Source organism: Lagenorhynchus albirostris, chromosome 4 (assembly GCF_949774975.1).
Source record: "Lagenorhynchus albirostris chromosome 4, mLagAlb1.1, whole genome shotgun sequence".
Lineage (NCBI taxonomy): Eukaryota > Metazoa > Chordata > Mammalia > Artiodactyla > Delphinidae > Lagenorhynchus > Lagenorhynchus albirostris.
In genome coordinates this window covers 77,148,983-77,176,864 of record NC_083098.1, presented here as the reverse complement: position 1 = coordinate 77,176,864, position 27,882 = coordinate 77,148,983, and the positions used below count along the sequence as shown (strand labels likewise).

General features: G+C 35.9%; 1 protein-coding gene across 1 annotated transcript in view; it reads right to left on the bottom strand.

The window, feature by feature from the left end:
* FRYL (FRY like transcription coactivator) overlaps positions 1–27,882 on the bottom strand; it is a 249,383-nt gene that overhangs the window by 79,301 nt on the left and 142,200 nt on the right. The window contains exons 12-24 of the mRNA XM_060148216.1: positions 25,111–25,209; positions 23,972–24,073; positions 20,981–21,025; positions 18,419–18,522; positions 18,111–18,219; positions 15,752–15,838; positions 13,330–13,501; positions 12,695–12,827; positions 10,301–10,408; positions 5,931–6,168; positions 4,320–4,505; positions 3,971–4,057; positions 2,222–2,490 (exon numbers count right to left, since the gene is read on the bottom strand). Of these exons, the coding sequence (XP_060004199.1) occupies positions 2,222–2,490; positions 3,971–4,057; positions 4,320–4,505; positions 5,931–6,168; positions 10,301–10,408; positions 12,695–12,827; positions 13,330–13,501; positions 15,752–15,838; positions 18,111–18,219; positions 18,419–18,522; positions 20,981–21,025; positions 23,972–24,073; positions 25,111–25,209 (1,739 nt within the window). The remainder of the gene's footprint in view (positions 1–2,221; positions 2,491–3,970; positions 4,058–4,319; positions 4,506–5,930; positions 6,169–10,300; positions 10,409–12,694; positions 12,828–13,329; positions 13,502–15,751; positions 15,839–18,110; positions 18,220–18,418; positions 18,523–20,980; positions 21,026–23,971; positions 24,074–25,110; positions 25,210–27,882) is intronic.

Here is a 27,882-nt window from a genome sequence, read left to right as displayed (position 1 = left end):
TAATTATAATAAATGTTTTATTATTTTCTTGAGTAAATTCCTGAAAATGGAATTGCAGAGTCAAAGAGTATCTACATTTTTTTTAACATCTTTATTGGAGTATAACTGCTTTACAATGGTATGTTAGTTTCTGCTTTATAACAAAGTGAATCAGTTATACATATACTTATATCCCCATATCTCTTCCCTCTTGCATCTCCCTCCCTCCCACCCTCCCTATCCCACCCCTCCAGGTGGTCACAAAGCACCGAGCTGATCTCCCTGTGTTATGCAGCTGCTTCCCAGGAGCTATCGGTTTTACATTTGGTAGTGTATATATGTCCATGCCACTCTCTCACTTTGTCCCAGCTTACCCTTCCCCCTCCCCTAGAATATCCACATTTTTAAGGCTTCTATCAAATTTCTGTTTTGAGAGATGAGACCAATAAGATATTCTGGAACAATTCCATAAATCTTTCCAAATACCAAAAATTCTGTTGGGATTAAGGACTGAGAGCAAAACAAAGACAGGGAAAATACTAAGTTTTATTCCTCACCTTCAATAGATTTATAATCTATTGATAAATAATACATATCGTTTCACTGATTCGTCGTTTCTCAGTATTTTAAAAATGTTCAGAGCACTGTGACAGCAGTAAAAAAAACAAAAACAGAAACCTGCTAAAAAATGAAAATCACTGCCATCATGTGTGCTAGGGGAGATATATAATAGAGAAATAAAACAATGTCAGATGGCACTAAGTTTGATGAAGAAAAATAGAGCAGAAAGGGGATATAGGGAATGGTGGTAGGAGAGGCGCTTATAATTTAAAATATGGTAATTAAAGGAGACTAAATAAGTTCACAAATGTTACACAAGGTGGCATGTGTCAATCTTCTTTAAAAAACCAGCATCCAATACACAATATCTGAGAATCTACATAGATATATAATTAACATGTATGTGTGTATATATATATATATATATAAACAGTAAAAACAAAAACAAAAAATATATGCGTGTGTATATACATATGTTTATATATATATATATATGTATATACAGATACACACAAATGCAAAAGAAGAAATAATTACTCTGGGTTGGAGATATAAGAGAAGGCTTTAAAAATAAGGTGGAATTTGCGATGCGTCAGATATGGGCAGGGCATAAAGAAAACAAAAGGCATTCTAGGTTCATGTGAACAAAAACTCACGGAATAGACACTGCAGACCACATTCAGTGAACTCTGAGAGGTTTATTTTGGCTCCAACATAAAGTACATGGATAGCACTGATAGAAAGTAAGGGAGAAAGTACAGACTGGAGGAGCCAGGTTTGTGCAGGCTTTTTTTTTGTGTGTGTGATACGCGGGCCTCTCACTGCTGTGGCCTCTCCCGTTGCGGAGCACAGGCTCCGGACGCGCGGGCTCAGCGGCCATGGCTCACGGGCCCAGCCGCTCCGCGGCATGTGGGATCTTCCCAGACCAGGGCACGAACCTGTGTCCCCTGCATTGGCAGGCGGACTCTCAACCACTGCGCCACCAGGGAAGCCCTGTACAGGCTTTAATATGAGCTGAAGGTGTTAAGTTTATCCAGGTGTTGGGTTTATATGGTCAAGTTATATGACAGAAGGACTCATGCCGTGCAATCTGATCAATGGCATATTGGATAAGGTGAAATCAGGAACCCAAACTCAAATAAATTCTCTTTAAAATTTAAGAGCAAGACTAACCTGCAGTTATAAAGCCTTGGTCAACTCCATCACATCACCAGTTACTCCAACTCTTTACCATTATCCTCAGAACTAAAACCAATGTCATTACCACGAGTCCCTAACAGTGGACGGCCTTCCTTACAATGTTGTCAGGAAAAGTAAGGTCACTGAACTCGGTTTCCCTTCACTTCTCACCCTTTATCTACAAACTTATCTATACTCGCATCCATATTCATCTTTGGATGATTTCCTCATTAATTCTTTCATTCACTGGACATAAACTACGTACCAAGCAGTGTGTTATTAAGTAAATGAACGATTACAAATTGGTGAGACCAAATTATACGAAAAGAATGAAAGGATAATGAGACTGGATCCTTTACAACTTTCATCTCCCTTCTTCACATACCAGTATGTTATGGCATGTTATTTATGGGATTTCCAATTTGTAGAACTTTTCAAATGCATACCTTATGAAGGCTGACAGTCTATACATTTTAAAACTTGCACTAGAAAAACAACTTACTTTATATCAACTTGTGGGGATAACAACTGAAGTCTTGTGTATGCAAACATCCAAGCATAGCTCACAGCTGTAGGGCAGTGTTTTGGAAGGTTTTCTTGCTTTAAAAAACTGGAGAGACTTATAATCCATGGATCTTGGCCTTGGGTCACATGTGCAAATATCCATATGTGCGATGGACTAATCACATCAAACTGGTGGCTAATAGGAGAAGAGTTCCATTCTGCTAATGTCTGTAAATCTATTGAGCTAGGGCAATACAGCAAAGTAGTCTATGCAGAGAAAAAAAAAACAAAACCAATCGATTATTGTATATTTCAACAACTTTCAAAGTTTTGCCATATAAATTGCTTTTAACTATAAGTGGCCTATTGCTAGTTTCTAGAACAGAGGTTCTTAAACAGGGGTAATATAAGCAGAGAATTCCTGAAACTGCATATAAGCTGTTTTGTGCACATGTGTACATGCAATTTTCTGGAGAGAGATTCCATAGTTTGTGTTAGTCTCAAAAAAGATCCATAAACCAAAAAGTTTAAGAACCACTACTTATGTAATTCATGTATGAATATGCAGCTTTCACGGGCATACTGAAGCTGCTAGAGAACTCAAAAATGAACCATTAACTTTCATGCTGATGTGCCCTATATATGCATAAGTGGAACAGACGGGGAAATGGGCTCCTCTCCAGAGGTACATATTCTCAAATATTTGCTCAATAATATTCAAAGCTCTTATACTGAAGAGATAAAGACTTACCTTAAGAGCAAATTACTTATGATTCAAACAACAACAATGACAACAAAACAACAACAAAAACCGGAGTCTTAAACTGAACAGAGGCCCAATTCACTCGATCATTCAACAGATATTCATAAGTACCCGCTCCGAGTCAGGCACTGTTTTAGGCACGGAGACAGCCATCCATTTCTCAATTCATGGTTAATAATCTAAAACAGAATGCTTTAAACTGCACATATTTATAACCATCTCTTAGGTTTATAAAATTTATTAATATCTCTCTTGGCTACATATAACTCGTGAGGTATGAGAGCCAAGTGTTATGTGGAAAGCACAGAAACCTCTTGTCCAGGTATTCCAAAACGGGAAGAAAATAATTTCAAGTAGTAAAGTGTGATGGTTATTCTTATATCAGTTTTGAAATCTTGATATATGACCTTTTCTTCCCCCAAGCCAAACTAAGAAAGTTGGCATCAGCTTCCTTATGTATGTGTTGACAAAGTGTTTTTCTTCATCTTAATGAGTCAAATTACATATGACTCAGGCATAAAATACTTTATATTTACTCTATGCACTTAAATTTACGTGGCAAAGCAAACAAATACAGTTACTGAAGGTGCAGAGCGCAATTTTTTGCTTCGAATTTCAACAAAAATTTTCTCCATAGCCTTTTAACCAGCATATATAGGTCAAGAATATTATATACCTTAATAAATAGCAAACAGTAGTCGACAGCAGCTTCAGATTTAAGAGAAATTTTTTAGATTGGAATGGTTGGAATTTTACAAAGATGAAATATTTTTATTTCTGTGGGAAGAGTACTGACCATAGCATAAACTAGTGCCACTCTGTGTGTGTGTATGCCACCTTTTTAAAAGTATTTTTTATTTTTAAAGCCCTTTACCATTTTCAAAAATACTTTCTAATGCATGACATTTGTAAAAGAAACTCATGTATGTACGTATGTCTTAAGTTCCAACACACGATTGAACAGCACAAAATCATTAAAGTTACCTGATCGGCCCCAGTGAGATGGATGAAGCTCTCAAGAATGGATGGGCTCAGCCTGTCCATCACATCTATGGCTAATTCATCATCACCCTATAAAAAAGACATCACATGTCTAAAAAAGTTTAGGAATGTTTCAGAAAAGCCGTCAAACCTAGGTAAACATTAAAACTCACTTTAGCCCTATTTGTTACAAATGGAATCGAGGGCAGGTGGGTGAGCTTAGACCCTGTCAAAAAGATCTTGTTATAAAGTAAATTATCCCCGTCGGTAAAAACAGAAATGGAATAAGGATGGACAAAAGGAGTTTTTAAGTACTTTCATTAGGTAGCTGGATGATATGTCTAAATCTTACCTTAGGTATTTCCAAAAGTGCAAATAAAGCCCGTATTTCTCTAAGGACACTGACAGCTAATCTCCTAGTGGCAGGTCGACTGCTACAGAGAGTGACAAGTGCAAACCCTTCGACCACATGGAATACATTGGAACACGGGCTCCTTTCCAGAGGAGGGGGATGAGAAGCTCCATTAACCATACCATGCTTGAAAAATAAACAGAAATTAAAAAATATATGTATGTATAGACATTCTAGTAAAACAATTACTAAAGAGTAAAGCAAATCATAAAAATGATGGCTATAGGTCTGTCTCAGCTCAAGAAATTTAAATAACATTTAATCTATAAAAATGTCATAGTCACATAGTGAAAAAAGCATTTAATTGGCAGTCTAAACAGGAATTCTGTACCTAAGTTCTATCACTCTCTGGCTACTTTGTAAATGCCTTAGAGCTGACACTTAAAGTCACTACTGGCCTAACATTTCTATATGGAAAATGAGGGGATTGGATGGTATCCTTTGTACTCCAAGTGTGGACCAGCAACGTGGCATCACCTAGGAGCTCGTTAAAAAGAGAGATTCTCAGGCCCCTGTGATTTGTAGGCTCTTTAAAGGTTGAGAAGCTGGGTTGGCTTAGATGATCCAGCTCTAATATTCCAGGATTCTATGACTTAACACATTATCACAAATCAATAATTTGAGCAACTTTTATGGTTAAGAAGCACACATGCTGTAATGTGAAATGGGGACTGGTGCCTTTGATAAAACAATCAAATAACTCAGCTGAAAGGCTACCAAAATTTTTTATTATATCAGCTTTAAATATATTGGAAACAACCTAAATGTGAGCTAGAATTGCCTCTAATGTCTATGTTCATTTAAAAATAATTATTACCGGGACTTCCCTGGTGGCTCAGTGATAAAGAATCCATCTGCCAATGCAGGGGACACGGGTTTGAGCCCTGGTCCAGGAAGATCTCACATGCCACAGAGCAACAAAGCCCATTCGCCACAACTACTGAGCCAGCACTCTAGAGCCTGCGAGCCACAACTACTGAGCTCACATGCCACAACCACTGAGCCCATGCGCCACAACTACTGAAGCCCATGTGCCCTAGAGCCTGCAAGCCACAACTAATGAGCCCACGTGCCACAACTACTGAAGCCCATGTGCCCTAGAGCCCGTGAGCCATAAGGACTGAGCCTGTGTGCCACAACTACTGAAGCCCACACACCTAGAGCCCGTGCTCCTCAACATGAGAAGCCATCGCAATAAGAAGCCCATGCACCGCAACAAAGAGTAGCCCCCGCTCGCCGCAACTAGAGAGAAAAGCCCATGTGCAGCAACGAAGACCCAATGCGGCCAATAAATAAAAAAAATTTTAAATAAAAATAAAAACTAAAAATAATTATTACCAAAGAAAGAAAGTTGGAAAGGTTGGACACGCAAATGTTATGTATTTAATAGATAAACTATAGGAAAGTTCTGCTTAAGGGATTACAAACACTTTGAAAGGAAGTAAAACTAATAAAACTTTTAGTTTTTGAGAAAGTCAATATGTTTTAACATCATCATTGGTCATCTACCACTGACCACATACAAAGAGACACTACAAAAGAGTTTGGTACCTGTGAGTCCTGGTTTTTGTTATGCATTTGGGTTGCTTGTTTCCACTGATTTATTAATTGCACCAACATCTTTACGGCATTATCAAGAAGCGTGGGATGGACATCAGTCACTTCACGAACAATAAAATAAACAAATCCTGAAAGAACATCCTCCCGCCAATCTGGAAAATCAAGCATTAGTGCCTGCAGAGTATTGAAAGCCAGAGCACGTAGTTCTTCATCCATATGAACTGTGAGCCTACCAAGAACAAAATTCCATTAGCAAACCTCAAAAACCTTCCAAAGAGTTTTATCATCTAAAATGTAAAACTAAGAATTTAAAAAATATATCCTTTCAATTGGTTCATAAGAAGTAAGAAGATAGGAACCAATGTTCACTTTTTGTGCTATATTCATCCTTATGCTAAACTATATTCATTTATTTAAATTCACACGTCAATCTACTAATATTAGTTGGTACTTGTACTATAATTCAGAATAATAAGTTTGATCATAATTCAAATGCCGTACTTTAGAAAACACAGATTGACAAATCAGAATTACATAAAAAATTCTTTAATCCTTAAAATGCCATATGTTATCCTATAATCAATCAAAAACTACGTCCAATCATATAATACCTTAGCACTAGCTCATATTTATTTAGTCCTTTACTGGAAAGGACATGATTTATCTCTATCATTCCTTTCATGCTGCTGAGGTTACAGTTAAACATAAGATGGCTGATTGTGAAGAAAGAAATACAACAAATCAAGATGGAATCAGTTTAACAGAAATAATTCTTGACAGTGAGAATGAGAATAAATTTAGGAGTAACTTCATAAATGGGGTATGCCTAGAAAGAAAATGAAAAAAAAAAAAGTGTCAAACGAACCCATAAGGTCTTCAAGAGTTTAAGTCTAAATAAATTATAGGAGAGGCTATATATAATTACCTTTTAAAGACATCAATACAATATGAGGACATGAATTAATATTAGTTAAAGGATTTTAATGGAACTTAAAGAAGAGAATGATAAACAAGAAAATCATAAAACATGGCTGCAGCAGTGAAGCTACCAATATATAATGCTATATGAATATGAGTTTCCGTTTGGGGCTGTAGAGTATTATTTTCAGGATTGACCATCAAGACACATGCATCAGAGTTAGAAACAGCCTGAATGAATAAAGAAAAGCAGGTGTATTAAAAAGTATGCCACAGTTACATGCTTGGGCAGCTGGAAAGATAGAGTTATCCTCCATGACAGAGGTAGAGAGCTGCGTGATTTACGTGAGAGGAGATACCACAGTCTTCACCCTGCTGAGCTCAGTTCTGGTCTTCACTAAGCCAAAATTCAACTGACCATGAGACTGAGGAGAAAATGTATTATAGCTACAGAGACCTAGGAGTGAGCCACGAAGCAGCAGCAGTTAGAGCAGCGCACTGGAAGTACCACATGGGGTCAGATCAAGGGTCTCTAGCCCAGTGTTCTGTCTCTGACAGTGGCACCAAAGGCAATACTGTGGGCTAGGGGAGTGACTGACTCTGTGCTGCTGGCTTTAAAGGTCATTTTAACATCCCTTAAATCCATGAATTTACACCTATCTGTGTGACTCAGGGTATAGCCATGAAGAGAATGGTGCCTGAATAATTTAAGGCAGGAGAACAAATTGACCTTCCCTAGAGACAGCAGACAGGTATGCAAATTTACAGTGTATCTTTGCTTTGTTTGTTTGCTTACTTTATTTCTAAGTAAATAAGATTTAGACATCACAATTCCAAATGATAGGAGTTGGGGACAAAGTAAGCAGACCCTAGAATCTTTCTTTCTGCCAAAATAAACTAACAGGTAAGTGAATACCACAGGGGAAAGAAGCAAAGTATTATAAATAGCAAAGCAAACTGTCAATCACTGTCGAGATATTTGCTCCTCTACAAGGCTCCTCTATCCCTGCCCCTTGGAGATGCAATTTCATTTTGGTGGGGGATATGGACTGCCGTCCACAAAGATGTAGGTGAGTTAAACTGAGGCGGGAGGAGTAAGAGTGGAATTGGATGAGAGTTGTTCACTGCTTTCCCAAGGAATAGCATTATAAATAATTAAAACTTATTTTCCCTCCCTAACACTGACAAGAACTTCGTAACTCTGCAATCTAATTTACAGCAAGAATTAAGAGACAAGAGTGGGAAGGGATGAATTTATCTCATGGTGCAAAGTTTCAAAGTAACCCCTTTCTGGGATTCCCTCGTGGCGCAGTGGTTGAGAGTCCACCTGCCGATGCGGGCGACATGGGTTCGTGCCCTGGTCCGGGAAGATCTCACATGCCGTGGAGCGGCTGGGCCCGTGGGCCATGGTCGCTGGGCCTGTGCGTCCGGAGCCTGTGCTCCGCAACGGGAGAGGCCACAACAGGGAGAGGCCCGCGTACCGCAAAAAAAAAAAAAGTAACCCCTTTCTTCTCCTTGTAATCCTAAGAGACCAATACCATTCAAGGCCTGAGTGCAACCCGCAACCGCTGAGGCTAGGTAGTGCGCGGGTGTGTGAAATGCTAGGTGTTTTCAAGGAGGTAGGCAAGGTTGCTGGAGTGGTCTATTAACTGTTTATTCATTGTGAATTTAACTTAAGACTTAGTGATAAGTGCCCAGCGAGCAGTAAACATCTTTCAATGTGATCAAGTATCACTGCCCTGATAGTCTTTGCACTTGGTTTTCCCTTTAGGCTGGGGCCAGCAAACTATGGCTCAAGGGCCAAATCCAGCCAGGAGCCTTCACAGGTGGCTGCTTCTGCACTACAGTGGCAAAGATGAGTAACTGTGACAGACACCACGTGACTTGCAAATCTTAAAATATTTACTATCTGGTCCTTTAAGAAAAAAAGTTTGCTGACCCCTTATCTAAAGAGAATCCCTGACTATGTCAACAAAGGGGTTTTTCAAAAGGCCATCACCTCAACTTAGAATTACTTTTGGGAGCTGGTATTTAAGTTTGGATGTCATGTTATTTACTCATTTACAGAGCCTAGTAGAAGAAAGAGATAAAAACTTGAATGCTATGGCCTCTGCAATAAGAGGAAAAAGTGAAAATGAGACCTGGTTATCACCCTAGGTGCTAAAGAAATGACTGTAGGAGTTAACACACTAATTGCCCAGTGGGGCCGTCATACACTGATAATGCCCGTATGTTAAGAGACAACATGGTATACAAGTCCTAAGAAACAGTACTAGATGGAAAGGCAAGGAATTTAAAAATAGGATTTGTAGGGGAATCCAGAAGAACCTTAACAGTTAAAAAATGAGTGAGGACTGCTGGTGGGAATGTATATTGATACAGCCACTATGGAGAACAGTATGGAGGTTCCTTAAAAAACTAAAAGTAGAACTACCATACGACCCAGCAATCCCACTACTGGGCATATACCCAGAGAAAACCGTAATTCAAAAAGGCACATGCACCCCAATGTTCATTGCAGCACTATTTCCAATAGCCAGGACATGGAAGCAACCTAAGTGTCCATCAACAGATGAATGGATAAAGAAGATGTGGCACATATATACAATGGAATATTACTCAGCCATAAAAAGAAACGAAATTGAGTTATTTGTAGTGAGATGGATGGACCTAGAGTCTGTCATACAGAGTGAAGTAAGTCAGAAAGAGAAAAATAAATACCGTATGCTAATACATATATATGGAATCTAAAAAAGAAAAAGGTTCTGAAGAACCTAGGGGCAGGACAGGAATAAAGACACAGACGTAGAGAATGGACTTGAGGACACGGGGAGGGGGAAGGGTAAGCTGGGACGAAGTAAGAGAGTGGCATGGACATATAGACACTACCAAACGTAAAATAGATAGCTAGTAGGAAGCAGCCTCATAGCACAGGGAGATCAGCTCAGTGCTTTGTGACCACCTAGAGGGGTGGTATAGGGAAGGTGGGAGGGAGACGCAAGAGGGAGGGGATATGGGAATATATGTATACATATAGCTGATTCACTTTGTTATACAGCAGAAACTAACAAAACATTGTAAAGTAATTATACTCTATTAAAGATGTTAAAAAAAAGATACTTTTAGGATTTCACATTTAGGATATCAGGTCATTCGTTGCTCTCATTCCCTGGGGAAAGAAAGGCTTTGACCTCTCTGCCATGAAATTAAAGTCATTAAATACATCTTAAGATTAAATTTCATCAACAACAACAACAAATGAATGAGGAGAAAGTGTTAACAAAACGTAAAAGACAAAATGGGAGTTTAGAAAGTTATCAAATAAAGGATTAAAAATGTCTTTATCACTACTTTTTTAGTGATAATAGTAACGGGGTGCATTAGAAATTTAAAGAGATTTAAAGAGATAAAAGGTAACCTCACAAACAGTAATTCTCATTTACCTTGCTAACAATTCAATGAGGTCAGTTCTGCTCATACCATCAGGAATCAACCTTGGAATAGCAGCAATACAAGTTCTAAACAAATCAATTTTGGGTTTTCTTTCCCCCCTGAAAAACAGATCACAAGAGGACTTAATAAGAAGAATCTTACATACACCAGACAATGAAAGCAAACTTGGAAAAATTATTACAGAAAATGAGCCCACCTCCAAAAGTTTAATGTATTTATTATAAAAAGAGCATATACCAATCCAATAAATAATTATCAGTTTATAAATGCAGAAAAGAATATATGGATAATTCAGGAAAAAAACATAGGTAGCCAGCAAAAAAGGTTTTCAGTAATTAAAAACAAGTATAACAACTATTATGTTTAAATAATAAGTATTATTTAAGTAAATTATTTATATTATAATTGTTTCAAATAGAATTAAATACATAATATTTAACCTTTGATAATATTTAACTATTAAAATAATAAAATTGACATTAAGTAACCAAATATTAGTTATTTGGGGGGGTCTATAAAATCAACAAAATTTTTTCTTTCTCTTAATATCATATACTAACAAGGGTTTTAGAAAACAGACATTCTCATATACTACTGTTGTTTTTTCTTGTCTTTTTATTTTACTTCAGAACGTACACACACACACACAAACATATTTAAAATTTTTATGTAATAAAATACGTGAAGTTTTGAAAATCCTGGTTCCTCCAGGGGCTTGATACAATTTAATTCTTCTGTATTTTCCCCTAGTTATTCAATGATTTTATTTATTTTAAATATCTAACCTTTTAGATACTGGTTTTTATTTTGGTCTACATTTCAAGGGGAAGCTGTTAATTTATTTTACCCAAATTATCCTTCAATTGGCCCAATAAAATAATTCTTATATAGACAAGAATTTGGATGCTTTAAGAGTTTTTGGCTCAGTATCCATTATCATGGCAATGGACCTACTATTACTTTTAGTGATTTTATATACAGTGAGTTTTCTCAGCTTGGTTCCAACACGCATGAATTTCAGTTACCACAATTTAGTTAAATAATACCAGTCTCCAACAATGTGGTTCAATTTTCCGTTACCATCAACTATAAGTAATTGCGTAGCCAAGCTTCCCTGTTAGCTCCTCAGTGCACAAATCAGGACGTAAAAAACAGATGTGATCATAACCAGTGATTTAATCACATTAATTTTTTCAAAGTCTGTCGTGATTGGTCACTGCACATCTGTTATTCGGTTCACACATACATGGCAAATTATGTAGTTGTGTTGATTCCTTGCCTCCAGGGGTAAACTCAGGTGGCATTTGACAACAATGGATAATCAAAAGAGGAAACTGGCCAACAAAGATTAAAGTACAGCGAAGAAAAGAACAGTGAATACTGGCAGTGAAATATTGGGTTGGCCAAAAAGCTTGTTTGGGTTTTTCTGTAACATCTTACGGAAAAACCCAAACGAACTTTTTGGTCAACCCAATATCAATCAAACATTAATGGAGTTACAGAAGAACTAGCTGACCGGGGAATGCTGACACTGCCGTCATTGAAGACGCTACATACACAGCCAGAGGAACTCAGTGAGGGCAAATTTACAGGCAGAAATGAGGAAAGTGTGGCAAAAAGGATGAAGAATTCCCAGAGAAAGTAATGCAGGAAAAAAAACTTCACATTAGAGAAACTCTCAGAGATATTAACATTTTCTTGTATATAGTAACTATGCATTAATTGAGAGAGCCAATATCCAATTTGGTTATCTAAGATGTACAATGCAGATATTAACACCTTAAAAAAAGTCCACTTACAAAGAATATGTAGATATTTCCTAGCAAGTACAAGAAGTTATTGCCATAAAATATATCTTCCTGAGGAGGAAGTCCCTAACAATAAGGGAAAAAAACATGGGTTGACAAGCAGTGCTGGCAGTGGGATGGGGGTGAGAAGAGGTACAGTTTCTCACACAAAAAGCCACTCATACATTATTCCCCTCTGTACCCTCAGTTCCCAGGAGATTTTCAGGTTTTCTTTTTTTGTTGAACAAGGCTCTGGAAATAAGAGCATTTGTTTGACTTAATAAACCAACCATGTCCACACACATCTGCGGTCACTAGCATTTATCTCTCACTCACAGAATAAGTATAAGGCCTCAACACTGACAACAAACTGGACGGATCCAGGATGACTTTTGCTATCTGTACTGGTTTGACAGCACTTTAAAGAGTAAAACTGAGCCTGTGGGAGGAATCGCTGTATTAAAAACTGCCACAGATGGCAATAGGGGCGAAATCCAGAAGAGAAAGGAAGGAAACAAGGAAGGAAACAAGCAAGAATCGACCCACTTTACTTATGAAAACTAAAATAGCAATGAAGAGAAATAATTGACTACATACGTAATCATATCTTCAGGCTCCTTATTAGACATCTGCACACTAGTCATACACATTGGTCTCCCAACTTCTTTGTCCAAATGTCTGAGAATGCTGTCTAACGCTTTTCTCACTTGAGGGTAGTAAACAGACATTCCTGGAGGGGCGGGGGGGAACTTCACAGTTATAAAATGTCAAAAATTAGATAAAGAATAGTTACAGTTATTTTCTGTAAAAAAATAAAAGCCCATCACAACCTTTAAATTACATTAGCTTATTTTTGTTACAAAGGAAGGAGTTCTGACTTTGACATACTACTCTCCCTGATAATTTGCTTCAGTATATTGGAGAAAATGTGAAAAATTATGCACACAACTGAAATTAGTTTGAAGGAAGGACAAAATGCAGTGAATAGTATCATGTGAGAAAATATTTAACAAGACTTTTAACATAACAACTTAAGGATATTATAAAAAAAAGTATTCATTTTTGAATCACTCTGTACACTGGAATAACTAGGCAAATATATACTTTCACAGGCAAATATATACACGTATGTATACATTTACACAGGCAATAATATACATTTTAGATTTGATCATAACCTTTCACAGAAGAATATTAAACTGTATTATTTACTTATTCCAGTTAACACTAACCTATGACTTTTGCCTCTTCATCTGTCAAGGTTTTATTGAGAAAAATTTTCTTTACACGCAGAGTGTTTCCTGAGGGAAGAATAACTCCTGTTGTTGGCATTGGCGGCTCACCATCTTTCTGCTGCAAACTGTCCGCTATTACAAGGAAGACTCTGAGGCCTATGTTCATTCTCTTCAGAGAGAAAAGTTTCAAAATAAAGAAGTCAGAGTGTCAGAAAATTCCTTTTTTTTTCATGCTAAAAATATCTCATCAAATAACACTGGGGGATGGGAGGAAGGAGGACAGAAGAAACACAAACCTTTCTGTCCCACATTTTTAACTAGCCCAGGCACTGCAGTTTGCTTTAATACCAAATTCCCAAGTGCCACCCATTCACTTATGAGGCCAACTGGCTCTCTTATTTTCTAGCTTATTTCAAACCTCTTCCATCCCTTCCTCAACTCTCCTACACCCTGATACCATACTCTCACCTCTATAAGCAGATGATCTGTCACCCACTTCACAGTCAGAAAAAAAACATCAACCTTCCTCAATCTCTCACTACAAAACACACTGATCTACTTATATCTGCACCTCTTCTTCCTCTACTTTGCTCCTGTTACAGTTGAGGAGTGCTGGTATTCCTAGTTATTAGAATCCCATCTGCTCTTGCATTATCAGGAAATTACACTATCAATTATCCCTTCTCTTTCTTGCATCTTCAACATTTCCCTTTTAACTGAATATTCTGACTCCTGTTAACTATACTCAACTATCTTAATGCAATGAGTTCTCCCCATAATACTTCCCTCTCACTCATCAGTGACAATACTGTTCAAACCAGTGGACATTTTTCCTGCATCCTATTTGACTTTTCAGCAGCATGGGACACTGTCAAATATTCCTTATTCCCTGAAACCCTCCCTTCCTTGGGTACATCTGTGCCACTGCTGACTGTGTCATCTCTGTCCACATTCCAAATTTACCCTCCTTTATCTGAATATTAAATGTTAGACTGCTTCAAGGCAAGTTCCTAGGCTGCCTTTTCCTATCATTATGTATTCTCTCCCAAAGTAATTTCATGTATTTACATGGCTTCAATTACCAACCATACCAGAGCACCTGCTAATTTTAAGCCTTACTTCTCCTCTGAACTTGGACCCTCAGACCAATTTGACACTTCTACTTGGATGTCAGAAAGATGCCTCAGATTTGCCATGTTCAAACCAAATGCCCTCTTCCCCACCAAACTCAGTATCTTCTCAGTGTTTCTTTTCTCAGTAAATGATCTTCTCTCTATCCACACCACACCATCTCAGCCCAAGCTGTCATTAGTTATGACCTACACCACTGGTCTCTAAAATGGGTATATGCATCCCAGTGGGTGTTCACTGGATGGTTCACTGGAATACAGGGAGAAAATAAAACTTTCCTTTATATATTTTTTCTCTAAATAAGATCAAGGTTTTAAGATTTACCCCTCTTTACATATGACATAATACTGGTGATATTAGTCTAATATCAGATGGTTATTTCACATAGTCATAGAAGACATCTTGAAGGGAGTGGGAAAATTCCACAATGTACTGTGGTTCACAGAGGTGTCCTCACTTATTCATTCTTTCAGTGTATTGCAATTTGCTTGATTTGATTAAGTGGATTAATAGATAATTTTATCTGGCTTTAACTAAACTAGCTCTCACAAGCTTAAAAAGATTCCTAAAAAGAAAATATAGATTGAAGAAAATCCTAATAAAATAAGCCTGTAGAAAAACAACAACAACAAAACGGCACAATTGACATTTTCTCTACTCTTAGTATGAACGTTTCAGTGAGGAAAAAACTTAATTTCAGAAATAAACTTGTTCAATGAAGAGAATATTTTTTTTTTTGAAGAGAATATTTTTGAAAACAGATGATCAAGAAAACGTCTTTCATTATGTGATTTTTGTTGCTGAGAACCAGGTTAAGCATGTCATCTATAAAAAGTCTTTTCTGCTCACTTTAAAAATTTGGAAATAATTATTAACCTATCTTAAAAATCCTACAAATAAAAAGCTTCAATAACTTTCGAGCTCATTTGTTAACTACATAAATATATATCTTAGGATTTGATTATGAGGAGGACCAGCACAATAATTTAAAAGAAATAAGAGAAAATATAACACTTATTTTGTCTTTTTACATTCTCCAGTGTCATTAAATTCCAATAAGCAATTACTTCAAAAAATATTCTTAAACAATCTGAAAATTTTATATCTAAAGGATGAGCAGGAGTTTACGAGGGAATAACAAGGCCAAAGAAGTAGGAAATAACATTTATCTTAATTTGTCTTTAACTAGAGATTTGAGCCTAAGAGTTCTGATTCCAGAAATTGTGCTTAAAAAAAATTTTTTTTTAATTGTATAGGATAGTAAATTACTACATTATAATTTTTTTACCTCTGGATTAATGGTGAAAGTTTTGGTAGATTTTCCAACACTGAGAAGATCAAATATTATTTCTTTCATTGCAAAATCCAAACGTTCCTAGAGGAAAAAAAAAAAAACATCAATAAATCCTTATAACTTTCTACTGCTATGGACATACCTTGGAGATACTGTGGGTTTTGTTCCAGACCGCAATAAAGCAAAATCAGAATAAAGCAGGTCACACAAATTTTCTGGTTTCCCAGTGCATATAAGTTATGTTTACCCTATACTGTAGTCTATTAACTGTACAACAGCATTATGCCTAAGAAAACAATGTACAACCTTAACTAAACAATACTGTATTGCTTAAAAAACACTAACCATCATCTAACAACACAGAGTCGCCACAAACCTTCAGTTTGTAAAAAAAAAAAAAAGGCAATATCTGCAAAGCACAAGAAAGCAAAGTGCAATAAAACAAGGGTCTGCCTGTATAAGTTAAGTATCATGTTAAGAATTATACAAATAATGGCAACAATACAGGTCTGTACCCACAAGAAGTTCCTGAATCTAGCTGGACAAAAGAAAAATGCATATGAATTAAGGTTAAAAGTATATGATTATAGATACATGATTTAATTATCAAATGATTGGTTTAGTAGCCAAACCAGCAGGATAGAAGTTTTAAACACGCATTTGCCAAACTCATATTCAAGACCTAAGTGAAGGAATTCCCAAAATAATGATAAAAGGAAGTCCCAGGACGATAGCAATGAGGCAGGCGTGGAGAGCAGGGAGTTCATACTGGGACAGAAAGAACAGGGCTCCGGGAAGGGTAATCTCCAAGGAAAGAAAAGTTAACTAAGAGTAACTGATGTTTGAGAGGAGCTCTATAGTTCTGGAGGAGTGTTGGTGTGAGGTGATTAAGCAAAGGTAGTGGGTATGACCCTCGGGGAAGGGATGCAACCAAATAGCAAAAGTTTTCTCAACAACAGATCTAAGGCACAATCTGCTTTCATTCATCTTATTGACACATTTATTCTTATCTAATTATCATTAATTCTGTGCTCCCGTAAATAGAAATGTATTCGTTTTATTTAAATGTTCTTTATTTCTTCATTGTCAAAAATAATTACATTATGGGTCATCTTCGTTGTCATAGTTTTAGTTCAAAGAGAACTCAATGAACATTCTGGAACCAAAGTGTTTTTCCCAAATTGAGAAGGTAACCTACCTATGCTTCTCCGGGGCTGATGTCCCAAAAGAGAATGTGACCAGAGCCATGGATTTGCTTACTCAGCCCCCATTTAATCCTCTTCAAATAAACCTTCCTTTACTGCAGAGGCTAGAAAGCTAAAATGATATTTCCCAGGATGCCTCTGGACAACAGGCTTCAGGATGTGACTGAGACCCCGTCAAGTGATATACTCACGGGAACCCTTGGGAACTGGGGTACGGGAGGAGGTGGGGGAGGACAGGGAGAAAGGAATCTATTTTACTGGTGGGAACTGTGGTGGAAACATGATTCTTAAGCACTTGGGGCACTTCCTAATTTGGCAGGTTTTTGACCGTGGCAGAGGCAGCAGCTTCCTTGGTAGCCCGATAGTGTAGTTTCCTCTGGATTTCCAGTTCGGCTAGAATCTGTTTCTTCAGTCCTATGAGTGATTCTGTGAACGACCTCTATTCCTTAAAAGACCCCTTTGGATTCAACAAGCTACCACGGACTCTAGTGTCTCTACCTGAGAACATAGATTAATGCAGGTTATGAAAACAATGTTCCAAAATCTTTCAAGACACTCAGGAACTAATTAGTAAATAGACAAGAGGAAGATTATGAGACATTTTCTTGACTCTTCCTAAATTAAGTGTCTCCTCCTCTGAGTCTCCTTTCCAAGTGTGTAGATCAATCATCTAAATGTATTTTGCACACACACAAAAATCATTAGCATCATTTATTTTTTACTTTTTAAAGCATACTTTTATTTTTCACTATTCAGTATTAATAAATGTTTTGTTATCATGCTTTTAGATGTGTAACAAATTCTATGACTCTAAGTTACTCTTTTTTTTTTTAACATCTTTATTGGAGTATAATTGCTTTACAATGCTGTGTTAGTTTCTGCTTTATAACAAAGCGAATCAGTTATACATATACATATGTTCCCATATCTCTTCCCTCTTGCGTCTCCCTCCCTCCCTCCCACCCTCCCTATCCCACCCCTCTAGGTGGTCACAAAGCACTGAGCTGATCTCCCTGTGCTATGCGGCTGCTTCCCACTAGCTATCTACTTTACGTTTGGTAGTGTATATATGCCCATGCCACTCTCTCACTTTGTCCCCTACTCTTACAATTTGCATGTATATAGGTATTATGAGGTGAGGCACTCACCTGAGCAATGAACTGAATAATCTTCACAAATATATTGAGAGGTGTATCACGAGGAACCACACTACGTGACCCTTTTGGGAAAAGTGCTGACACTATGCTCATAAGACGACTGTAGGGAAAGAAGATTTAGTCATAATGAGAGAATGAAATCAACAAAACATTAGCAAAATATCCTTCGCATCCTTCATAATATGTCAAGATAATTCATATTCCTCCTCAAGGTATTTGTAACGTTAACTAAAATTCATCAGTGTGGCATTTTTTACCAAGATGTTACTTTAAATATGCTTTAAAACAAAGGCACTCACCTTTGAGTTACAGTGTTGCTTTCACATTTTATTCTAATTACATAGACCCACAACAATCTATACAAAGATTCCAGTGCAACTCGAGACATTTTAGGATCTTTATTCTGTTTAGAAGCAAAAGAGAATAAAAATAAGCTTATTTATCAAAGTACTTGCAATAATTTAAGATCAATTATATTCTCTGTCAACAACTAAAAGCCCTCTCCATTCCCTTCTTTATTCAATCTAAAACAGGTTTAAATATGTAAGTATATATTTAGTATACAGTAAGTACAGAGAGCTCAAAAGCAACCATAAATAAGGAAATTGAGCCATCCCTTATATTCTCAAAACAAAATACTACTAGTATCTCTAAGAACTCTGAAATTATACACACTTTAACTTACCTGATGGTAAATGGGACACACAACAATACTGAAATAATGATAAAAGGATTGCTCATCTTTGCTGTAATTCATTGCAGCTCATACACAGTTAAAATTTAGAACACCAAATGTTGTTATAGATATTTGCGCTTATGGAATAATGCAAAATATTATTGAGTGATTATACTTAAAAGAAGGAATATAGAATGGTGGGTTAAGAGCATAGACTCTGAAATTAGGAATGACTGGCCAAACCCCATCCTTGGATCAGTTGGTGAAACAGTTTCCTCAGCTCTAAAATGGAGATAACACGGTACCTACCTCACAGATGAAGGGAGTTATTACGTGAAAAGCACTTGGAACACTGCCTGACACGTTAAATGCTCAGTAAGTGTCAGGTGTTTACCTTTAATTTTTTAATTTAGAATTAGAACATTCTTATTTAAAATCAGAAAGGTATCCATTTCAATCACAATTTGATCAGCAAACCTTTTCTTCATACTAGCTATTATAAAAAGTGAAGTTCTTAAATGACAAGAGACATGCAATGAGATTTAATTGTAAATTTTGAAAATTAGCTAATAATCACCTTTAGTAGGAGAAACTCTTTATGCATCTGTTAATTAGTTGTAGGATGCATTTAGTCCTATAAATTAGCATTTATTTAATCTGGTTTGAGAGATTTCTTATTGTTAAACAATTATTTTATATATAACAATGGACAAAAGGGAGTTTTTAAATACTAAGTAATTTACCATTCTATGTTTTCTCAGACTACAGAATAACTGACATCTACTATGTATGATTAAAAGCAATGCAACAAGATTACCACTGGACATGTTTTTAAAAAAGACAACCACTAGAAAATACAATTTTGCACATCTATGTATATGAAAATTTGATATAATTCAGAATGGAGTATCAACTATTCAGCTGGTCAGAGTCTCAAAGTCAGTCTCTCCTTCTACTGACAAATCCACGATTCCAAATTTCAAATACACTCCCCAAGTAGTTTTCTATTAATTTGTTACTAATGTAACTAAAGTAACATATAAAGTTACACACAATATATCTTACTAATATAACAACCAAGCTTTTTGTAGTACTTTCTTTTCTAGCACTTAAATGCAAGGTCTCAAATGTCAAAATATGAGTTCAATTAGTTTTATGTACACTCCAAATAATACCTTCACATAGTTAAATTATCCTTTCAAAATATGAATACTACAAATTAACATATAATAAATTATATAATAGAAATATTTAAGTCCAATTCCACATAAAAATTCTTCTCATATAAACTGTTAATAAAATATTTGGATTATCTTATCTTATGTGCTGAGGTATCTGGCATGAAATAAAATTTGATTTTCCAACTTTCCAAGATGGACTACTATGTTTTACAAAGCAGACTTATTTTATAATGAACAATTCCAGAAAAGATAAAAAGTGATAAAAATTATATAATTGTTTATTCGGTATCTGCAATGCTGTTATATATCTCTGAATAATGAAAACATCCTAAATTGATCTGATCCTTAAACAAAGATACATAATTCCCTAGTTACAATTTTGGTCTAATTTGAATAATCAGATTACATTAATAAAATCCAGTAATATTAACGTATAATACAATTTTTTTAAATTCTTTTTTCTTTTTTTTTAACAGCAGGTTCTTATTACTTATCTATTTTAAATAATACAGTTTTGATGTCAGGCAAATATGCTCTTTGGCAGCAATCATTTTAATGTTTCTTCCTTTTTTTCCTACTGTGAACAACAACAACAAAAGATTTGTTTAAAACTCAAACCAGTAGGATTGTAGTTTTAAAGTGTTGCATCAAAATCATATTCAAAATCTGAGTTACTGTCTCCTGAATTTCATTGGAAAATGTTATAAAAAGCATAATTTATAACAGCTAATTTTAATTAAACAGAATATTTTAAAACTGAAGATTATGGTTAAAAATCAACATTCGGTATCACTTCTCTCTCTTAAATTCATCTTCTTGGGACCACATTAATATTAAACTTTCGGTAGAATGTTCCCGCTGTGTGCTGCTCTTCTTTTACAATACGAGAAGCAGGCTTAAATAAATACGTTGGACATGCAACGCAGCCATAGGTAAAGGGGGAAAAAAGCCACACTTAAAGGAGATAAAGCAATATTTTACTTTGTAACATCAACACGACTCACCTGGAGTGTTTCTATTTGTTTTCTGATACTGTTGTTAGATGGCATCTAAATAAAGCAATGTGAGACAGCAAACATAAACATGAGATGCAGCACATGCATGTTAGATGAAAATAAGCACAAAACAAGACAGCTCTTCACCAAGGTCTCTATTTAGAAGAAATTTGAAATGTCCAAGACAGTGGCTAGAATCACTGAAGAAAAAAAAATTCTATAATTTGGGCATCATGGGATACATCTACAACACTCAAACTGAAAGAAAATAGATAAATTTTTAACTATCTAATTTTTCCTCTAAAAGTACTGCATTTGATTTCAAATAAGTTTCAATTTTTAAAAGAAAATAAGCATACACTGTAGGAAAAAAAATCTAAATTATTTTTACATGGCATCTACTCTTACTCCTCTCTCTCTCTCTCTCTCTCGCTCTCTCTCTCTCAATTATTCTTTAGAAACTTTAAAATCATTTTTCACATAATGACCTTATTTGACATAAAGATAGGGGAATGGGAAACTACCAAATTATGTTTGGGACAAAAACAGCAGATTTAACACTTTCGGTGAAAATAAACTGATGTTCTCTCATGCTTTTTATGGACCTACAGACTAATGCCCATTTTTCATGGTCACCAACTTCAGAAACTAGTATGGTAATTTTTAAAAAATTGTGCGGTATCTTAAAGTGCCTTGAAAATGTATCATATTTATTCTTATGACTCTAGGGAATAATGCCTTTTTACTATCCCAGAATTATAACCCAAAATATTTTTTAAAATACTCAGTAAAGCAACATTCCTTATAGTACATTAAAAGGTAACATGGTAGACCAGAAAGAGCAAATTTTATTGAACTGGATAGATTAGATGCAAATCCTATTTCTATCACTTTTTTGGCTCCCTAAACTTGGATTGCTTATTTATCTTCTTTCGGCCTCAGTTATAGTAAGAATTAAATGAGATACTGTACTTAGAGAATCTAGCCTATAATAAATACTAATAAAAATCTATTTTAAGGAGTAGTAGGTCTAATAAACGGAAAAGTGTTACAGATATTTTTGAACTCAAGAGATTACTTGAATCTCAAAACAAAATCAATTTAGGTAAGACCTTTATCTTGGACCAATTTTTCCTGTATACAAAACAAATAAATTATACCTGTCACAAGAGATAATTAGCATAGTTTTTCCCTGAATGCTCGACTCCTTACCTCAACTATGTAGCATAGCCACAGTATCTAAAACTTAACAAGCAGGAACCAAGTCATAAAATTTCTGCTGAATAGAGCCTTAATGTAAGTTAAAGGTTAATGGTCAAGACAACTATATTCCAAATATTCATGCTAAGTGGCTCTTATCTCCTTTAGCCTGGCAGATTGACATAGCAATTAATGAAAATGGACAATATGCCAGAAATATTTAACAGGAGGTAAGGGTTTAAAGAAAAGAGCATTTTAAATGAAAGACTTAAGCCAAAAAAAAAAAAAAAGTTAAAGTACTGCGAAAGAACTGCAAATATGTTAGGTGCAAACGTATATGTATAAAAACATTCCAACAAGCAACAGAAAAGTATGAATTGTCATGAAACAAAGCAAACTTCCAGAAACACTTAAACGCGTGTCTTAAAGTATGTTATTAAAAGTCTGAAGAATCATACTACCCAGAAAATGATCATTTCCCTTTCAGTACCTAAATCTGTATGAATTATCAAAATAAGGACAGAAACAATATAATGTACTTAAATAAAACTTATTTTCTGGTTTCATGACATAAAGAATTTAACCAGCTTGACTGGCCCTGGGAATTTTCATAAACAGAGCAAAGAGAATATATCAATTCTCACCCAAATATGAATAACATCAGTGTATGTATATCTAGGAGGAAAATAGCCAAAAATATTTTTCAAAGACATATTTTAGTACACCTTACTAAGAAATCAAAGTATTTTTCAAAATGATATGTAAAATCATTAAAAAAAAAAGATATATAGGATAACGTTGTCCAGTGAATCAATCCTGAAGTGAGGAAAAAAAGCCAGTCCTATTTCTCACAATATCACGATGAGCTGTAGGGTCAGAGACAACTCATTTAATCTCTCTGTGCCTTGGTTTCATTGTCTTCCAAGTTTAAGTTTTTCAGTCTTAACCCTAACTTAGAGGAATAACAGAAAATGAAATGCCATGTCTGCATGTTTCTATAACATGTAAGCAAATATTCAAATATATTCATTTATGTATCAAAATGGTATTCAAATCAAGCATTCACATGACATGCAGATGAGGAATATTCCCACGTTCTGTGTCAGATATTAACTGTGGTCCTATCCACAGAAGAAAAGAAGATCCTGTTAGGTTCTGCCAGCAGAGCATCCTGGGCAGATAATGATCCTTCTATCTCACAGTTTTGTTTTCAGTCCTAAGAGACTGGACATAGATGTGCCAAACAGTGTTAATAACAATTAATTACCCCTTGATTCAAGTCAGAATCATTGCAGGAGCTTTCCCGTCTATGTGGATCCAGTACCATACTTTCAGATTTGGCTGGGCATAGTTAACATTAAATGTGCTTTTACTGATATTTTATTATCGAGGCTTTTTTCATATTATTCAGACTTGAGCCAACATTACTCAATTTTCTCAAGAGAAAACGCAAAATAAGCATCTGGAGAGTTTTATAAGATTAACTAATACTCCGAAATTCCAAAGGAATTTATTTATTAACAAATATTGCTAGAGCCAAGATAATATAAACAATCATTACAAATGTATAATTTTGCATTCATTAAGACCAACTAAATTTTTAATCAACCGTTTATTCATGTCTATAACATGATTCCCTATAGAAGGAATGAAGTACGTATAAGAAAAGGAATACGTTGAAGTATCACTATTCAAATGTACTATAGTACTAAAAGTTTTATTATATACTGTTCAATGTATATGCATAAGTGAATACACTACAGTCAGTATTTACAGGTCAGAAATGAGATTAAGTCTTACCTTTAAATGTGACAAACAGTTCTGTAGGAAAATATGCCAGTTATTTAAAAAAAACTGTTTTTGACTGACACATAAAAGGCAGGTAATTAATGGATATAGAGCCTATAGGAGACAGAAGAAAGAGAAAAACATTTTTATGAAAAAGCACTGGACTTGTAAATTATATTTCATTCATTCTCATAAACAAAAAAAATTCTATTAGCAGTTTTCCCATTTGTAATTTAAAAAATACGATCTCAGGGAGTAATCTAAGAAAGAATGATAAAGGGCAGATTTTCTATAAGAACAATTTCCTGATCTATCACATCTCCCCAAGTGAGAAATATGCTATTATTTCTCCCTAGACCCATTCCTCCTCTAACCAGTAAAGTGGCCCTGGGATCAGAGGACAGACCGGCATTAATGTTGCAGTTTTCTATTCATCAGGTGTGTGACTTCAGGGAGGATATGTTAAAGTGCTCGAAGCCTCACTTTCCTAACATGTAAAGTGGAGAATGCTAATCACACACATGCTATAGGGTTGTGAGGCTTAAAGTAAGACAAAGAATGTAAAGCACTTGGCTCAATGCCTGGCACAACCAGTGTTTATTATTATTATACCTCTATCTTAAACAGTCAAGTATTTGTCCAATTCTCCAAACTTTCTCCAAGCTGCATGCAAATTTACAGAAAAACCCCTCAAAGTTACCGAAGTGGATGGTGAAATGGAAAAAAAATGCTTTAAATCTCTGAATACAAAAGATGTAATCAGACAGACAATAGCTCCTAAATAATCAAATGCTTCAGAATGTAATTTATTATAATGTAAAATAAAGGAATTTATGGCTTAATATGAGACTACACTTAACTTTTCCTTTATTCTAATACATAATTTATAGCATCTGTCAAGACAGGTAAATACCTAGAATGAAGTCTGAATAACCTATCAAATACAGAGCTAGTAAAATTAAGAATAGAAAGTTTTGAAAACAGCAGGAGAAAATAGGTAAAATTTGTCCTTGTGTTACACTTTGGATATTTTACAATTTCAATTTTTACAATTCTCTTAAAACTCTACTAAAAAAAAACCAACTAAATTCATAAATCAATTACTAAAACTCCTAATTAAACATATGAAGGTTTGAAATGTTTCTCAATACCAATGAATGCTTCTTTCTGGAACTCAGTTCAAAAGTAGTCTGATAAAGCATCTCCACAAAATTTTTCAAGCAGGGAACATTCACTTCATTTTTAACAGCCTAGGTAAAAAGATAATACAAAAACACAAAGAAAATGGTTACAAGTGTTAGATCAAACTATACAAGGATTACAATAAGTTTCTGTAAGGTTTGAAATTTGTCAATAATTCACTGAGTATCTGATGAAGTCCCATGATATACCAAATGACCAAATGTTGAGTAAGATAAACCAGGTCCCAGCCCTGGGTGAACAAGCAGATCAATGTGTGGTATAACAGGAGCTCTAAGATTAAATTCTCTGTCCTCTTGGAGCACTCAGAAGAGACCCCAATGGAAAAACTCCAGAAGGAAGTAACATCTAAGCTGAATTCGGCATTACTTTACCTAAAATACTGCAGTAGCCTCCCATTTAACCTCTCTGGTCTTATCTCCCACTACTCTGGCCCCCTGCACTAGGATCCAGCCACACTAGCTTCTTTGTTGCTCCTAGAACACATCAAACATGCTCTTGCTTCAGGATGTCTGCACTGGTTCCTTCTGCCTAAGAAGCTCTTCCCCCAAATATAGCATGTCTTACTCCCTTATTCCTTTGGTTTTTGCTCAATCGTCACCATCTCTTTCAAGGTGGTGATCTTTCCTAATTACTCTATATAAAATTTCAACTCCCTGCCCACTTCAAGAATTTTTAGGCCCCTACCCTGCTCTACATTTCTGCACAGTACTTACCATCACATCTGGCATATACTCTTGATACATAATTTTACATACTTGTTTGAGTTTTCTGCACTAGACGTAAGCTCGGTAAGAGCAGGGAGTCTTTCCTACCTTGATCATTGTTGTATTCCCTGTGGACGGAAGAGGCCCTGACACACAGAAAGCACTCAATACATATAATGAATAAATAAGTAGAATCTAACCAGGAAAGGAGGCTGGAGGTTATTTGAGAGGCAAGAATGTTCCAGACAGAAGGAGTTCTATGTGAAGAGGCTGGTGTTATGGACTGAATTGTCCCAAAATTCATATACTGAAGTCATAACCCCACAGACCTCATAATGTGACCTTATATGAAAATAGGTCATTGCAGGTATAATTAGTTAAGTTAGAATGAGGTCATATTGAAGTTGGGGCGGGGGCTACTCCAACATGACTGATGTCCTTAAAAAAGGGGGCGGGGGGGCTTCCCTGGTGGCGCAGTGGTTGAGCGTCCGCCTGCCGATGCAGGGACACGGGTTCGTGCCCCGGTCCGGGAAGATCCCACATGCCGTGGAGCAGCTGGGCCCGTGAGCCATGGCCGCTGAGCCTGCGCGTCCGAAGCCTGTGCTCCACAACGGGAGAGGCCACAACAGTGAGAGGCCTGCGTACCGCAACAAAAAAAAAAAAAAAAAAAAAAAAAAAGGGGGCGGGGGATGAATAGGGAGACTGTGATTGACGTATACACACTATTGATACTAGGTATAAAATAGATAACTAATGAGAACCTACTGTACAGCTCAGGGAACTCTACTCAATGCTCCGTAGTGACCTAAATGGGAAGGAAATCAAAAAAAGAGGGGATATATGTATATGTATAGCTGTATTGCTGTACAGTAGAAACTAATGCAACATTGTAAAGCAACTACACTCCAATAAAAATTAATTTTAAAAAGGTGGGGGCGGAGAATTTGGACAAAGACATGCACACAAGGATAACACCATGTGAAGATGATGGCAGAGATCAGGGTGATACATCTATAAGACAAGGAAGGTCAAAGATTTTCAGTAAACTACGGGAAGTTAGGCAAGAGGCATGGAACAGATCTTCCTCACAGCACTCAGAAAAAAACCAACCTGGCAGCACCTTGCTCTTAGACATCTAGCCTCCATAAATGTGAGACAATAAATTTTTGTTGTTTAAGCCACCTAGTTTGTGGTACTTTGTAAGGGCAGCCCTAGTAAACAAATAAAATACAAAAGCAAACATGGCACAAAAGAAGAATTAGGCAACACAGTAATAATGGACCACAGTCAAGGGTCTTTCTTCCCACAATCTGCTCCTTTTGATGAGTTACCTGAGAAACTACAACATAATCTCAGATATCTGACAAAAACAGATTTTTCAGACAAGGGGGAAGCACAAATGACAATTTGGGATGGATATGCAGCGTTTCAAACCATTTCTAGGAAAAGAAATTGAAGTCCATGCACTAATGATGTACTTCATTAAGTACATAGCTACTTCATAGCTAAGCTGATGTGGTTTTATAAATGATCATGTTTTCTTTTTGGCAAAATGAACCTATTTTCACGGTTAAAATTGAGGTGAGAGTGGGGGTGGGGTATTTGACTCAAACTACTTACAAACTTATAGTTCATGACTTCTGTTTGTACTCATTTAAAAAATCTTCAAGTATTTAACTATAAGTAAATACTCAAAACTGGTAAAAAGAATCATGCCAATCTCTACAACTGCTATGTCATTAATATTTTAAATTCTTAATTTTTCTTACAATTCCCTGTCCATCTTTTCTGAACATGTTCTAAAGATAGGACCTGAATACCATAAACCATTCCATATGAACACATTGATCACAAGTCAATTAATTCAGTATTTAAAAATAAAAGTCAAAACAGTTACATTTGATTCTCAGTATGAAAATAAATTTCTTCATTTTAAAATATTTTAAATAGAATAAAACCTGAATAAAGTGAATCTTACTAACTTCCATTTCTAGCCAAGGTGGTGTAAAGGGGGCT